The sequence below is a fragment of the Antechinus flavipes genome, chromosome 2 (genome assembly GCF_016432865.1).
Source record: "Antechinus flavipes isolate AdamAnt ecotype Samford, QLD, Australia chromosome 2, AdamAnt_v2, whole genome shotgun sequence".
Classification (NCBI taxonomy): domain Eukaryota; kingdom Metazoa; phylum Chordata; class Mammalia; order Dasyuromorphia; family Dasyuridae; genus Antechinus; species Antechinus flavipes.
Window position 1 is genome coordinate 602780368 of NC_067399.1, and position 17552 is coordinate 602797919.

General features: G+C 33.9%; 1 protein-coding gene across 8 annotated transcripts in view; it reads right to left on the reverse strand.

The window, feature by feature from the left end:
- ATE1 (arginyltransferase 1) overlaps nt 1–17552 on the reverse strand; it is a 185411-nt gene that overhangs the window by 145888 nt on the left and 21971 nt on the right. For 4 of the 8 annotated variants that reach the window (XM_051981563.1, XM_051981564.1, XM_051981565.1 and 1 more), the window contains 5 exons: nt 17135–17238; nt 15448–15702; nt 13171–13367; nt 7645–7773; nt 6601–6729 (listed from right to left, as the gene is read on the reverse strand). In XM_051981563.1, the coding sequence (XP_051837523.1) occupies nt 6601–6729; nt 7645–7773; nt 13171–13367; nt 15448–15702; nt 17135–17238 (814 nt within the window). The remainder of the gene's footprint in view (nt 1–6600; nt 6730–7644; nt 7774–13170; nt 13368–15447; nt 15703–17134; nt 17239–17552) is intronic. The other 4 variants (XM_051981569.1, XM_051981567.1, XM_051981568.1 and 1 more) reach the window with 2 other exon arrangements.

Genomic DNA, 17552 nt, shown 5'->3' on the forward strand with positions numbered 1-17552 from the left:
TGCTACATATAATATTTTATATATATACACACACACACATCATTTATGCAGCAAAACATTTACTGGGATATTTCTTTAAAAAAAAAAAATCAAATAAGCAATTGCTTCAAACTATTTGAAATATAAAATGAATTGCCACACCAAAAAGCAAACAGAGTAGTCAGATAATATCAATGGCTACTATTGCTCACTTGTCAAGTTATTACTAGAATGCCGTAAAATCCAATGCTTCTTGAATATAATGGAAAAAAGATTCAAAACACAAATTCTAAAGATAAATGGGACTCATAGCAAGATTATTCATATCATAGGAGCTTTATACTTGTTAAAATTTACTATTTTATATTGGTATATATTGGTATTGGTAAACTATTGGTAAAAAATCTCAGTATTCACATTCAGATAATTAAAGGCAGCTTTTACCATTATTAACAACCCAAATTCTTTTGTCATTTGATTTTTCCTTCTCATTTAAAATTATAAGTTTAGAAAAAGCATTTTTCCTCCTTAATACTTTTCCATTTGCTATAAAATGAATTTTTTTTTTTTTGGGTTGCTTCTTTAGAGCAGCTGTCAATTTGTTTGTTTATTTCTCACTTTTGAATCAATGTCAAAGTTAGGGAAATCATATAATCCAAATTCCCTATTTGATGGATGAGAAAACTGAGTCCCAAAAAATATAGTACTTTGTTTAAAATTATATCACAGTAACAGAACTGGGTCTAGAAGCCAGAGGTCTTTATTCTTAATCCAATGCTTTTTCTATTAACTTTTTTTTTTAAAGCAAAGAAACTTATTTACTTAAATTAATTGAAAAATGGAGATCAGAGAAAGTATATTATGAGAATGTATATCTAATGAATAGATAAATCACAGACAATACAAATTGAAGGAACATTCTCATTTGGAGCAAGATAACTCAATAAAGAGACAGTCCTAGATCTCACCCCAGGGAAAATCCTCTAAAGCCGAGAATAAGGACAGGATTGCATTTCTACCTGTTGGATTCTTCCCAGCCATCTTTTTCTTTTTTCAGCAACATGAAGAGAGGTTGGTATGGCCATCATCTCTCTTAAAGCAGGAACCCAGAGATACTGAAGAGATGGGATCTGTCTTCTCTCCCAATCTCACCAATTCCACTCCATCCCTCATGCAGAGCCTGGGCACTGACCTCCACCAATGAGGAGAGAATCCTAAAGTTATACAGCTTTGGGTAACATACATACAATATAAGTGGAAAGAAAAGGGACCCCAAAAGGCAGAAGATGTGCTGAAGGCAGTCAGGAAAACCAGGAGGAGGAGGTAAAGAGGGAGAGCATTCCAAACACAAGGGATGGACAGTCCAGAGATGAAGCATCTTATACCAGGAACCGCAAGGCCAGTGTCTCTGGTCATAGCCTGTGCTTGGGAAGTGTAAGAAAAAGCATAGGAAAACTGGAAGAGTAAGAAGTGGCCACAGTGGGAAGGGCTCTAAATGTGAGAAAACTTTATACTTGATCCATCGGACAAGGGGTCACTGGTGTTCAGGGAACATGTGTGCAGCCTGCTCAGACCTGCCCTTGGGCTTTAGGAGACTCTTTAACAGCTTGGGGGCCTCGTGCACAGGCCTGGTGGTGGAGCCCACAGCTGGAAAAGGAGCCCACAGTTGGAGGAAGAAGGGCTGATTTCAAGAATCTTTTGCAATCAGTGCCTCTGCCATTTTCTACCTGTGTGCCTTACATCACTTAAGCCTCTAAGCCTCAATTTCCTCATGGGCAAAATGAAAGAGTATGGATTAGATCACCCTGAATGACTCTCGAAATCCTAAATTGTGAATTTTCCAACTTGAGGGGGACCTCAAGCGAGGAACACAGAGGGACATGGAAAATTCACCAAGCTCTGGCAGCCAACCCTCAGAACGCCTATAAAGTCATTTTAAGGGTCTCTTATGGACAGGTTCATAACTCCCTTTTGATGTCCAAAAAGGTTCTTTGGATTCTCTATCACAAGGTGATATATCTATCAAATAAGAAAGTACAGTGACAAAAAGCTACTGTGAAGTCAATCTTAATTTTAAATGGATTTAGCAATCACAGCAGCATCTATATTATCTGAAAACCAATAATAAACATAGTCAGGAGACATTTTTCAGTGTTCAGAAGGTGTATTGGCTTATTTATAGATTTACATGTAGTTTCACTGACACTTTGAAATAAGTCTACTAGGGGTCTATTGTCTTTTTACTTTTATTATTATTATTTACTTATTTACTTTTTAGAATAATATAGGCCTTTCAGAAAATGACTCTTAAACATGCATTGGAGAGAACCATCAAAACAGGTTACAGTCTCATTCCTGTTGGAACTGTCCTCTTCTAATTACCGTTAGTAGCAAATGTCATTCTTATAACTCCTTCCAAACTTTACTCACATACTTATCAATCTCGAGGTTTCTAGAAAATGTTTTATTTCTCAACAAAACATTTTAAAAATTATTCTCCTTTAATTGTACAATTATGTAATTTAAATTAACTTTTTAATTTGTTTTCCTGAGGCAATTGGGGTCAAGTAACTTGCCCAGGGTCACACATCTAGAAGTGTTAAGTGTCTGAGACTAGATTTGAACTCAGGTCCTCCTGACTTCAGGGCCAGTACTCTATCCACTACGCCATCTGGCTGCCCCTAAATTAACTTTTATTAAGTACATCGCATATGTGTAGATCTCTGTGCTAGGATACAGAAAGAGAAACAACACAATCTTGACCACAAAGAACTTATATGAAAAAGAGCAGGGAATGGTAGATAACAAGCATACAAGTTAAAGATAATCTAAGACTATGATTGATGCAGGAAACAGGAAGACCTAAGCAAAGTATTCTGGGAATATTTGGGGAGGAGAACCCTTGTATATATTTTCATTTTTTCTATTATTTTCTTGTAGTTACCTTATTATGAATAACTAAAAATAAAACTGCATACAAGTACTTTCAAAGTAAAGAGCAAGTCTTCCTCTCTGCCTGAGTATCTTTCAGTGAGTATATGACTTTAATTTTACTATTTTACACATGAAAAAGTATTCCAAATCACTATTGATCAGAGAAATGCAAATTAAGACAACTCTGAGATACCCACGACACATCAGTCAGATTGTCTAGGATGACAGGAAAAGACAATGACAAATGTTGGAGGGGATGTGGGAAACTGGAGCACTGATACATTGTTGGTGGAACTGAGAACGGATCCAACCATTCTGGAGAACAGTTTGGAACTATGCTCAAAAAGTTATCAAACTGTGCATATCCTTTGACCTAGCAGTGTTTTTAATGGGATTATATCCCAAAGAGATCTTAAAGGAGGGAAAGGGACCCACATGTGCAAAAATCTTGTGGCAGCCCTTTTTGTAGTAGCAAGAAATTGGAAACTGAGTGGATGCCCATCAATTGGAGAATGGCTGAATAAATTATGGTATATGAATGTTATGGAATATTATTATTCTGTAAGAAATGACCAGCAGCATGATTTCAGAGAGGCTTGGAGAGACCTACATGAACTGATGCTGAGTGAAGTGAGCAGAACCAGAAGATCATAATACAAGGCAACAAAAAGACTATATGATAATCAATTCTGATGGACATGGCTCTTTTCAACAATGAGAGCATTCAAACTAGTTCCACTTGTTCAGTGATAAAGAGAGACATACACCCAGAGAGAGGACCCCAGGAACAGAGTGTGGAACACAACATAGCATTCTCATTCTCTCTGCTGTTATCCCTTTGCTTTTTATCTTCTTTCTCAGATTTTCTTTTCCTTCTTTCTTGATCCAATTTTTCTTGTGCAGCAAGATAACTGTATAAATATGTATACATATATTGGATTTAACATGTATTTCAAACATATTTAACATGTATTGGACTACCTTCCAGCTAGGGGAGGGGGTGAGGGGAAGGTGGGGAAAATTTGGATCAAAAGGTTTTACAAGGGTCAATGTTGGAATATTACTCATGCATATGCTTTGCAAATAAATAAATATTTTTTTAGTAAAAAATAGTATTTTAGAATATGAGCAGATAACTTATATTTGTTTCTGTCTTCCCTAACAGCTGAACAAGTAATCTACTTTTCTAGATTTTAACATGATTATTATGCACACTATCACTGGCAAAAATACATGTTTGTGCCTGAAGTCAACCTAAGATACAGAATGCTCCTAATCCTAAATGTTTAAAAAGTCAACAGAAAAAAAATTATTCATCATTAAATGATCTTATTCTACTGAATCAATAATAGCCCTCTAAAGTATATTCTACAGTACTTTTGAAGCATTATTCTTGAAATTGTTTAAGTTAAGCCTGATAAAAACTTTTGAACTCAATTCCTTTCTGAGAAAATTTAGGATTTTTTTCAGAGAATATAAATTCAGAACAATATAATTAATTGCTGAAATTAGGCACAACTCAGTAATACAACTTCATTTATAGAAACAAACCATATTTATGCACATTCACAAGTCATTTTTGACTCTGTGGCTTGAATTAATTTCTTAAATAAAAGCTGGGGCAGGTAGATGGCAAAGATAGAGCACCAGCCCTGAAGTCAGGAGGATTTGAGTTCAAATCTGGCCTCAAGACACTTAATACTTCCTAGCTGTGTGACCCTGGACAAGTCATTTAACCCCAATTGCCTCAGCAAAAAATAAATAAATAAATAAAAGCTCTAGGAGATAGACTACAAAAAGAAGATTAAGGTTCCTATCACCTTCTTTTTAGCAACCAGTTCTACAGAGAAAGTAATGCTTATAAATAGTTGGGTAATCAGGTATTGCTAAATGAAATATCTGACAGTCCAAAAAAAAGTCGGTGGTCCTCATCTGGCACACTGCCCAATTCTAAGGAGAGTTATTCTAGGACAGCTATCAACTAAATAAGATCCTCTTAATAGAGCCAAAAATGTATTTTCTTGCATGTGAAAAATTTGCTCACTTGTGTAATCAAGAGACAGCCCAAAAGATGTAACCCAAGAAATGTTCTAGTTTAAAACAAATCTTTTCAATTTGTAATGTTTCAATTCTCTTAAACTTGAAAATTCAGAGTAAGAAAATAAATTGTCCTTCTTTTTAAAAGCCTTTTACATTAAGTAATGTGAATGAATAATCATATTAAGCAGCAATAAATACTAAAGTATAAGTTGTATACATTGACATTCTACAGAATATTATAAAACTGCTACAACACAAGATATAATTGGTACTTTTATAGTATAAAGATGTTCCCACAGATAAATCAACTTCTCTTTGTGAAGGAAATGAAAATAAAGGATAAATACCTTAAAAAGCATAGTAGAATAATGTGCAAAATATAATACAGAGAGAAAGTAAAAAGCAGCCAACATGAAAGACATTTCCACTTTCCATGAAAAAGCGCCATATTCACTCAAGTAATGAAGTAGTTTAAACCAAATTCACGTGAATACAGCTGCTTCTTATCTTGGTTCCTTTTATGTCTGCTTTCATATTTGATAGATTTTTTCATCAGTTGTAAGCAATCAATGTCATAATGCAAGATAATTTGAATTTTAAAGGCAGCACATTAGCTTTGTCAACAACTTACATGAATTGCCTCAGCCACTCCTACTTACATATTTTTCTATGTTAACTTTCCAATAATGGTAAGAATGAATGGCACAAAAGATAGCATAAAAATTTTAAATGCAGGTTAATCCCATGTTACCTAAATTGTGTGGAGTTCTAGTGTTATCAGAGATTAAAAAAAAAAATCAAGATTTGGGTCTTCTAACAGGTAAAGGTACAAGCATAAGGCATACATACATATGTATGCATATGTGTGTACATATACATATAAACAAATATCTATACACCCACTACATATAAAGCCTAGCCACATCTTTTTTACACAGTCAAATCCCATGAATAAACAAAGGATTATCAATAAATGAGTCCCTTTGATCCTCACAACAACTCTGTGAAGTAGGTGTTATTACAATCCTCATTTATAGATTAAAAAACTGAAGCTGAGAGATTAACTTGACCACTTACAATGTTCAGAAGTAATATACTCTGACAATGCTCAGATTTTTGCTTTCTGAGGAATTCCATATGTTCTGCATGTATTAATTTATTTGTCCTTAGAAAAACTAAGTGACCTGGTTGGCATGTATTTAACAATTCAAAGTTTCCCAAATGCTCTCCTCACAAGAACTCTATGCGGTATTGCTGCAGGTGTAATCATCCCCATTGGAAAGATGAGGAAACACACTCAGAACAAGTATCCATACAAATGGATGGGGAAGCTGGGCCAGGAGCACAGGTCGGCTTAGCCCCACACTCAGGGGTCTCTTTACTATCCCACACTGCTCCCAAAAGGCTTTCATGTCTCCTCTCTAAATAGACAGCTGTCACCTAGTGCTAATATTACCCGCCCTATTTCTGGCAGCTATTCAAGGGAGAAATCAAGATAGGCAGCCATCTGATGCACATTAATCATTCGTTATTCTTCCAAGATTGTTGGAGACAGAGCAGAGCTTTAGCTATTTTTTATTATGGCATCCTCGCAGTTTACAGATACAAAAATCATCAACAGAGGCAAGAACATGTAAGGAACAGTACCTCGGCTTCCCCACACTCAGCTGCTGTATCCTTGTGTATGGCCATTTGATACTTGGCATATAAAGAGAGTGACTGGCAGAAGGACGACTTGAATTCTGGGTCCTCAAAGGAAACAGGTACTAACCTCACCTTCAGAGCAAGGAAAATACAAGTATATTATATTGAAATCTCTCTGATGATATGCTTCTGAAGGCAAGGCTAGTGTAAGATCTCCTCAACTCCACTTCCAAAGCTCAGCATTGGAATCTTACCTAAAATAGAATTAGTCTTACTAAGGGTAAAGAGGTGGAAAGCCTTTAAAGGACTAATTTTATGAAATAGTTGTAATTTTCAATTTCTTTAAGGGACATGACTATCTCCTATTTGTTTCTATCCCCTTAGTATAGTTCTCTATTTAGAGTGAACAGTCAATAATTATTACCTGCTTAGGATGATATTGGCAACATACTCACAGTTTCTTCTTTATTTACCATCTAGAAACATTAACTTTACCTCAGAAAGTTGTGTTTGATTATCCAAATTATGAAATGGTTGGAATATAATTTTTTTTTATTTTCTGTGGTTTCTAATAATCTATTTTATTTTTCTAGTTTCATTCAGGCCTTCATGGATGGCACCATAACCACAGGTAATTCTGCATTGTTTTTGCTAATTATTTTTAAATATGGATACAGAATGTTTACAGGGTTGTATGAATACGTGCATTGGCAGACTAAGATAATTTTCTAAGTATAAAAAAGAGATTTAGCACTAAATATAATTTGTATATACTTAAACACACTAACCCTGTGAAAAATAAAATTATCTACTTTATGTGGCACATATCATTTTGAAAGTATCAATCATTGGTATCTAATGAAATTTGCACTTCCAGAATGTTCATTAATTTTGTTATTTGTATCTCGTTGAAGATTTGTTTCAAACAGAATATGAGCAATATATACTATAAAATAAACTTCATTCTCTAATCCAAGATTCATGCAATGGTGTTAGGAGTATGGGAAAGTTCAGATTGATCATAAAAATTATACTTGGCCTTCTGACCTGGCTTACAGTTGGTTTATCAGGTGGGTCCTTGTGAATAACCATCTGGTAACGTTTATAGACCTGGTAAGACTCCTGAAATGTGGCTTTGAACTGGGAACTTGGTGGGGATGATCTCACCACCCTCACCTTCAGAAGGAGTTGAAAAACAATTCTCATTAATAAAACAAATAATAATTACTCATACCTGAAAATAACTAAAAGAAAAGTTTTTTTTTAAATTTTAAAATAGACACATAACTATATAGTTTATCGATAACTTTAAAAGTGAATCATTTACTAAAACATTAAAGCTAAATCAAGTAATAAAACTTTTAAACATATTATTTCTGTCAACAGAAGAGCCACATTCATTAGAAGAGGCACTCTCAATTTATACTTATTAATTCTGAAGTTAATGGAGACACATTTATTTAACCAAACTGTTACATTTCTAAAAATGACCTAAATTATGAATGGCTATCAATGAAATATTATGTCCCTAGTCACCTTAGAAAACAAAAGATTTTAATATGATTTGGCTAACATGTTCTTTCTATAACAAAAAATTATAGAAAGAACCAACAATTTTTTATCAACTTATCAGAAAATGAAAACTCATGAAATTTGAATATTCTGACAAGTATTTTAAAATAATTTGTGAAAGGGAGGGAAAAAACTTAAAATGCAACATTTTTACCTGTAATAAATAAGAACTGATGATTTATATATTAATTTTAGATTTTGCTTCTACAGTATTCTTTTCTCAGCAGATTATTTAGGGGACTATTTTTATGTATACATTAAAAAGGAATTATTTGAAGTATGATGCAGATGCAAAGGATGTTAAAGATTATCCATTCCAACTCTTTTGTTTTATAGATTGGATACAAAACTGAGGTTCAGAGAAGCGTCCTGACTTGCCCAAGTAGTAAGCTACTAAGCCACGGCGTAAAATCCAGACCACTTGTAGGGCTCCAGGCTATCTTGTCTCCCCTGTTATTCCAGATTACACCAGAAGAATACTTTTCACAAGAATATACAAATGCAGGCCTTTAATGTACAGAGACTTCTCTAGGTCATGAAGTGTATTTTATATTTTTAAATACTTTGTAAAAAAAGTATCTAGCATCTGGAATATTCTCTTTCAGCATTACCCTCTCTTTATCCTCACCTATTTCCCTAATGAGCTTTTATACCTTTCTGTTGGGATTACTTTACTTCTCTGTTGGGACCTTGCCACTAAGGAATTCAGCCTTTCTATTCATGCATAGTAAAGGTTGACTTGTCAATGCCAATAATCAACTTCTTTTTATCAGTCTTAAAAAAAAAGTATCTAGCATCTTTATACTTAAAATTAAGATATAAATGATTGTGGTTGTTATTTTAAAAAGAAAGAAAGAAAAGAAAAGAGATCTGGCTTTGGAGCAATGTTCTTTATTTTGTTGTGTATCAGTAGATCCCTCTGACAATATGATAAAGTCCTCAGACTTCCTAGAATGTTTTTAAATGTTTAAAATAAAATACACAAGATTACAAAAGAAATCAATTCTGTTAATACAAAGATGTGGTTTTTTTTTCCCCCAACTCATGTTCAAAGAATCATTGAATTCAATCCATGAATTCCAAAGGAGCCCAGGTAAAGAATCTCTGGATTCTCTAAGTCGTGAGAGGATCTGGATTCAAATCCCACCTCTGATGCTTACTATCTATGTGGCCTTGGGCAACTCACTACCCTGAACCTCAATTTCCTCATCTGTAAAATGAGAGAGTTGGACTACAGTGACCTGGAGGTCTTTCTGACATTTAGATCTATGACTCTCATATTTAAAAATATAAGCAAAAATATATATATATATATATATATATATTTGTGTGTGTGTGTGTGTGTGTGTGTGTGTGTGTGTGTGTGTATGTGTGTGTGTGTGTATTCAGGTAAGAAGAAGGGAACTAAAAATATATATATAAAGAGAAAAAACCAAAGTCATTGGCATTTTATGAAACAGTTCCTTTAGATACAAAGAATGATACCTATGAACAATTAAATCCTTCATATTCTGAATATCATAACCTCAGTCTTGATAAGGAAAAAAAAATTAGTATTCAAATTTTAGGAATCACTATAAACTCAATAAACAAGTTATCAATTCAATTGGAGCATTCAAAATGTTTGAAAACTATAAGTAGCAACTAATTATCAAAAAATGTTCTTTTTAAAAATGGGTACTTGCCAGCAATTATCAAAATGTTTTGAAGTTATACAGGTATATTTTCTACTACAAATACAAAGTAGCATATACCTAACAAACTAACCAATGTCTGCCAAGAGAAAAAAATTTTTGATGCTTTGGTAAAGATTTTATAATACTTTCTTTTTCAATGTTTGAATTTTACTCTTAAATTATAATAGAGAGGGTATAAACAGAAACCTGGTCAAGTATGACAAAGCTGAAGGATGACATCTTAATTAAAAATTTCTACCTAACCTATGCCCAAAAGTCTACCAAACTGTGCATACCCTTTGATCCAGCAGTGGCTCTACTGGGTCTGTATCCCAAAGAGATCATAAAAGAGGGAAAAGGACTCATGTATGCAAAAATGTTTGTGGCAGCACTTTTTGTAGTGGCAAGGAACTAGAAACTAAATGGACGCCCACGAGATGTGGAATGGCTAAATAAGTTCTGGTATATGAATATTATGGAATAGTATTTGTTCTATAAAAAATGATCAGCAGGATCAGAAAGACCTCGGAAAGACTTATATGAACTAATGCTATAGAACCAAGAGAACATTGTCCACAATAACAAGATTATGTAATAATCAAATGGGATGGACTTGGCTCTTTTCAACAATGCAATGATTCAGGCCAATTCCAACAGACTTGGGATAGAGAGAGCCATCTTCATGCAAGCAGAGAAAAACTATGGGGACTGAATGTGGATCATAATATAAGGGTATTTTTCACCTTTTTTTGTTGTTTATTTGCTTTTTTTCCCTCACTTTTTTCCTTTTTGACCTAATTTTTCTTGTGCAGCATAATAAATGTGGAAATATATATAAAAGAATTACACATGTTTAACATATATTGGATTACTTATTGCCTAGAGGATGGGGAGTAAGGAGAAGGGAGAAAAACTTGGAACACAGGATTTTGCAAGGATGAATGTTGAAAACTATCTTTGCATATGTTTTGAAAATAAAAACCTATTATTAAAAAATAAAATGCACATTAAGCAATTTTTTAAAATGTCTCCCTATACAGAGTTATCAACATTCTCACAGACTCCACATTTGGATATTTGATGATATTTCCTTGATGAGATTTGGCATACTTTTGCTTTGAATGTACTCTTTGGACCACTATTAGTACATTAGGATGAATGATTTCAGTCACAAATAAATATATAACATGAATGATATAGGACTATTTGAGGGGATGGGTTAAGTCAAGGCTAGTATACTCCTAAGCTATGTTAGACTTGACTCTTAAAAGATAATGGATACAAAGATGTGGTGAGAAAATAGAAAAAAGTCAATCTGATGCCCACAGACTCTGGCTCCTAGTTGGGAAGCCAATTACAGGTGCAGAATGAGGTTGTTTTGCATATAAAGGAACTGTTCTGTCTTTCTTGACTGTTTCAAAGGGGAAAAGTCTGATTGAGAAGGGAGGGAAAGGAGAGAGGGAAGGAAGGGAAGGATGCAGGAAGGGAAGGGAAGGAAGAGAGGGAAAGAAGGGAAGGAATAGAGGGAAAGAAGGGAAGGAAGAGAGGGAAAAAAGAAAAGAGAGGGAGAAAAGGGAAGTAGGAAGGGAAGAAAGGGAAGAGAGGGAAGAAGGGAAGGAGGGAAGAGAGAGGGAAGGAAGGAAAGGAAAGAAGAAAGGAAAGGAGGAAGGGAAGACGGGAAGGAGAGAAGAAGGAAGGAAGGAAAGAAAGAAGGGACATCAATAAAATGCTTTGCTGTTCTTTAAGAGAAGGCCTAATGTGACCCCTGAAGTCCCTCCAGGGAAGCATGTAATTCAGGAAAGAAAAAACCATATTGTCCTGGAGGAGCCAGAACAGTGATAACTCAAGGTACATCCAATTGTCTTGGGCAAAAAAAGTAATAGTTTCCAAATAACACTGAATTCTTGGCTCAAGCACTAGCAGGAATCACACAGGAGCAGAAGACACAATGTAGAACAAACTTAGACTCTGCTTCTACTACTACTGTAGAACATAAGAACTGTACAAATCTGTGGCAAGGGATTAATTTTCTAGCACCCTCAGCTTTTTCCCCAAATTAGGAGACTCCCAAGTTTCATGGGATATTATAAGTCTGGAGAGCTGACCAAGAAAAGAGACCCAGTCTTTAGCAATACCCAGTTACTTTTCCTTTTATGAGAGAAATCTCAATCTTAAGGTAATAATTTAAGTCTAGAAAAAGGCACAGTTCCAAGGGGAGTTGGAACAAATCAGAGAAACAAAGAAAACTGTCTTGACTGCATCTGGGATAAAATAAGGGGCCCTATGTTTTTTTAGATTTTCTCTCAGATGAAACAAACCCTATCTTAAATGACATATATGGTGAGCCTGATTATTTATGTGGAAGCTGAGGGCATGTGTGTGTGTGTGTGTGTGTGTGTGTGTGTGTGTGTGTAACACACACAGATACAGAAATTCTGAGTAGGAGTTAATGAGCCAAAGAGAGATTTTGAAGGATGTCTAATGAAGTTAGTCTACATAAACACAGAATGAGCTTTATAAATCCCAAATTATGTCTTTGGGGAAAGAGAGGGCTCAATCAGAAAGCTTATAATTACAGGGGGTTTTTGGGTGGGAAGCGGGAATGTATATAACTTCCAAGTCTTTTGACTAGAGGGATGAGGAAAAGCTGTCTTACTTTTTAATTTTTTCATTACTGTTTTTTTTTTTAATCATGTTGTGTATACAACACTGTACTCCAATATGTAGCACTAGAAAAGGAAATATTAAATGTCTATTATGTATTAGGTTCAAGAAAGATTTAATTAATAATAGACTCACAATGGGAAAAATTATCTACATTTTGGAATTTATTCCTAAACTTCTGAGATAAAAATCCGTTGGTACTGCAGTCTGAGGATCTTTGTCTGGGTGAAGACAGTCTGAGTCAGTGTGAAAACTGTAGGAATTATGTGTAATTTATATATATACGCACACACCCCTGATTCAAATTCATAATCAAAAGCCAATTTTAATATTTATTTTTCTGCTTTTGATTGCAACTAAATGGAAATGTTATACCAAAGAGTCAGAGCGCCATCTACTGTGAATCATTTTATTTTTATAACTATTTCTATCTCAAAGGTACTTATACAATCTAAAGCTCTGGGTTGATAAGGTTTTTCAAAAATAAATAAATAACAGCATTCCAAATTAGAAATTAAATCTTTAAATTTGGAAAATTTAAAATTCATGCCATACCAATTCGCATCATTTACTTCCTTCTTATTCAAACAATATAGTTTAAAATTTTCCCATTTTAACTAAAAGATAAAGATGAATAAAAGATTATTATGTGACAGAATACCTCTAATTGATGTGCAGACTTGTCAGGTAAGGTGTCAAAAATGAAATCTTCAATGGATTTAGGCTGATTTAATTTAGGTTTTTCTTCATGCTGAACTTGGTCTGTTTGACTCTTAAGAATGAGCTTCTGCCTTTTCCTTTCTTTCCGTATGTCCTTTGCTTTTCGACATGGAGGTTTACTCAAATCAGCTCCTTTGCCTAAAATGACCAAGATATATGTTAAGATTTTCTCCAAGAAAAAATACTTTTCACAAACACAATAATTCTCCAAGTTATACCAAAGTCAGAGATTGCTAAAGCCAAACTGAAATGGGTACCTGTAGTACAAGTGGGTTGCCATTTGCTTAACTATTCCATCACTAGAATTCACTGCAGATATGAAGCTCAACAGTGGCATACACAACACAGGACTTGGGAATCAGAACGATGTAGATTCAAACCTCACTTTACTGACTACCATGAAAACTAAGGATGTTAGTTATTCAACCTCCAGAAGTCTGTTTTTTCATGTGTAAACTGGAAACAGTGTCTCAGCTCACAGTCCAGTTGTTGAAGTCATCTTGTTTAGGTTCTCAGTTAAAAACAAAGTGGACCTAGCGAGGATGACTTCTGAGTCTAGTCCCAACTTATATGGTTCTAGATTACTTAGGTTGATTGATTATGCTCGAAAATTTACTTGTCTTCTAAAAGGGAGATATTGAATTTTTCACAGAAAAATTAAAAATTTTTAAATTTTAAAATAGATTCTAACCCTTGAGAAAGAAAAGGGTATCAATAAAATGCTTTGTTGTTCTTTAAAAGGAGGTCGAATGTGACCCCTGAAGTCTCTCCAGGGAACTATGTAATTCAGGAAAGAAAAAACCATATTGTCCTAGAGCAGCTAAAACAGTGATGACTCAAGGGACATCCAATCTTCTTGGGGAAAAGAGTTAAAAGTTTCCAAATAATATTGAATCCTTGGCTCAAGCATTAGCAGGAATCACACATAAACAGAGGACATAACGTAGAACAAACTTTATGTGACATATCAGCACAATTGGGAAAAAAGTTACTTCAGAAAATGCTTCTAGATTAGTCTTGTTCTTGTAGTTTGTCCTTCATTCTATAAAAGGCTATCACACATCAGGAAGGTCATGTCATGGCAATACACATTTAGAGTTAGAGTATAAAGAAATGTAAATTTAACACCTCAAATTTTGTACTATGGAAGTTTTACAAATTAGGTTCTGGGGAGGACATTAAAATCTTTATGTCCCTGAAAACAAATGCTATGGACTAGAATCAAACTTTTTCTCTGGCCATCAAACACCAACTTCTACACACCTACTTAACAGAAAGAGATTTGGGATACTCTTAAGGAGTGGTAAAATACAGTCATTTACCTGAGGAGACAACAGCTCACAATTTTCTTACATGTGAGTTCTACAGTTCAATTCAGCTTATCAAGCATTTAAAATTATCTGTCATACAGAGAACACTCTATTAAGTTCTATACATACTTTTTAAAAAAAATTTCTCCTGACCTCAGAGAGCTACATCATACTGTGTACATACAACACTCACACAGAACAACTAGAAGAATCAGGAAGAAAGTGAAGGGTTCCAATAGGTAGAGATATATGATAACCTATGCAAGAGCACAAAAATGAGAGGTAGAAGTGGAGCTAATGTCAAGAACATCAATTTGACTAGAATCTAAAATTCATGAATGAGAAATCTGTGAAATAAGTTCAGAAAGGCAGTCTGGAATTTAGACTAATATCAAGTTAAGGAATTTAAATTTTATCTTAAAGGCAAAAGGGAACCACTGAGATTTCTTAAAGAGATAAGAGGCACAATCAGACTGCTTTAGGAAGACAGTTAGGGCAACTTCTGGAGGACAGACTAGATAGGTGAGAGAATAAAAACAGGGAGATCAAACAAAAGATTATTATCTGAACCTTCATCCTGAGAACTAAGTTGAGGTTGCCCAGGCAGCAACTGGGTGTGGAAAAGGAATTAATAGTTACTTAATTAATGGTTACCCAATGGTTGCTTAAAGGAAACTGTTATTTTTGGCTTTTATTCAAAAAAAGGAATGAGGAGATAACATTTTGATTGACAATTTATCAAATCCATATATTGATAAATGTCATATATCAGCGTTTTATCTTATATAAAAGAATATCAAATACAAAAGTAATTAAACAACTAGCTTAAGTTATTGTTCAATGCCCACAGTGACCATAGGAAAAAGAAAAACATTCGTTCAACATGGCATGAGTCCAATTTTCTGTACCTGGTTTGGGAGTTGAGGGAACAACTTTAACAGAACTTGACGGCTCGCCAGACCCCAGTTTCTCTTGTTTAGCATGTGACTGATTTAACATTTTAGTTTCCTTAGGTTCCAAATCTTCTTTCTCCTTCACTTTGCTTTCTTTGAATTCATGACAATCTTCACTGAGGGGTCTTTGGTCAGACTTTATGTCCAACTTGCTTTTCAGAGCAAAATCATGCATACCAGCATCATCCATTTGAGAATCCATGGGTTCTTCTACAAATTAGGGGGCGAAGAGGAATAAGGGTGGGAAATTGCAGTAAGTAAATCAGTACTTGAAGAAATCCAAACATAGGAAAAAACATGTGAATATATCATATACACATTATTTTTTAAGACCACTCAACATAATGACAATTTCTAAACTTTTCTAAAGTTTTTAAACAGTTTCTAAACACTGTGGCAACTTCTGGAAGACAGATTGCATAGGTGAGAGATTAAAAGCAGAGAGACCAAAGAGGAGGTTGCTGCTATCCTTGCTTGATCCTAAGAATTAAATTGGGGTTGTCCAAGGAGCAGCTGGTATGGAAAAGAAATTTAAAAAACCAAAAAACTTTTAATCTTAAAATGTTAGAGCTTGAAAGCACCTTAAAGATCATTTAATCCAATCTCCTTTGTTTTATAAATGAAAAAGCTAATCTCAAAAAAGATAAATGATTTCGCCAAACAAAACTATCCTGAAACCAGAGTTCCCGTGTCGCAACCCAACATTCTGACGATTGCATAATCAAAGAAAACAATCAGCTTATAAATAGCATGCATTACAAAAAGTACATTTGAAATCATTTCTTTAGAATTAAGAATGCATTTTTCTCATGGAAATCATATTATACATGATGTTTAACAAAAAATTTTAAAATGATGGATGACCAAAGAAACCTATTTTTACCCCTTTTGTGGTTGGACCATAATTCTAATAGTAGTTCTAAATCTCTTTGCACTCTGTAATGTCTACTGTAAATAAAACATTAATGACATTTTAAAGCTAGAAAGAAAACTGAGAAAACCTTATGAACTAACAGCATGAAGTGAGCAGAACTAGACCAAGTTACATGACAATAAGATTATAAATTAAAAACTCTTCTGCAAGATTTTAAAATTTAATCAATACAATAATAAACCAAGAGGCATAGTTTAACTTTATGCCACTTACTTCCTTCATGAGAGGTGATAAGTTTAAAAATGCAGAATGAGACATTCATTTTTGAACATGACCAATATGGAAATTTGTTTTGCTGGCCTATGAATATCTATATGAGAGGTTTTTTTTCTTTTTTTAATTTTTCAATAGATGCAGCAGGAGGGAAAAATAATAAATGCTGGTAAAAATAAACGCAAAACCAGAAACAAACAAAAATGAAGTCAGAAGAATTAACCTGTAGAGTGTGGAGGATCCTATTGTTTTAAAAGAATATGAGAAATCTAAACATATCCAAAGGGAAACCACTACACAGGAGCTAGGACACTGATTCACAAACATGAATCAAACAAAATCATTTATTTGTGTCTCAGTATAAAAAGAATAATTATATTTTTCTTCACCCATCACTCAAAATAACTAAGATCACCTAAGTATCCTTAGGAAGGATAAATTATAGTTTGGGAGCTTTTTTTAAAAAAGCTTTTTTAGAAATACATTCAATCTTACCTTCATTATTTCCTTTGGAAAATTCTCCTTTAGACAAAAACTTGAACATTTTCTTTAAAACTTTCTTATGAGATTTTGATGGCTGGAAATGTAAAGGTCGGCATCTAAGAAAGCAAGTTAAGTTTTTTAAAATTTCATTTAAATTCCAAACAAATACAATTTATTCTAGATAGTGCCTAAATCATCTGGCCAGTTATATGCCTCAGAATACTTATAAAAATATCTAATGTTATTGAAATTCTACAATATAACCAATCTTGCTTTTTTATACAATTTGTAAATATCTCCTCATATAAACAATAAGAGTTTACTTAAATTAGGAAATGGAATTTGTTAAAAATTAGGGCACTATTCTACAAAGATAAACTTAAAATTATAACAATTTTAAAAACTGTCATTACACGTTAAATGAAAAGTA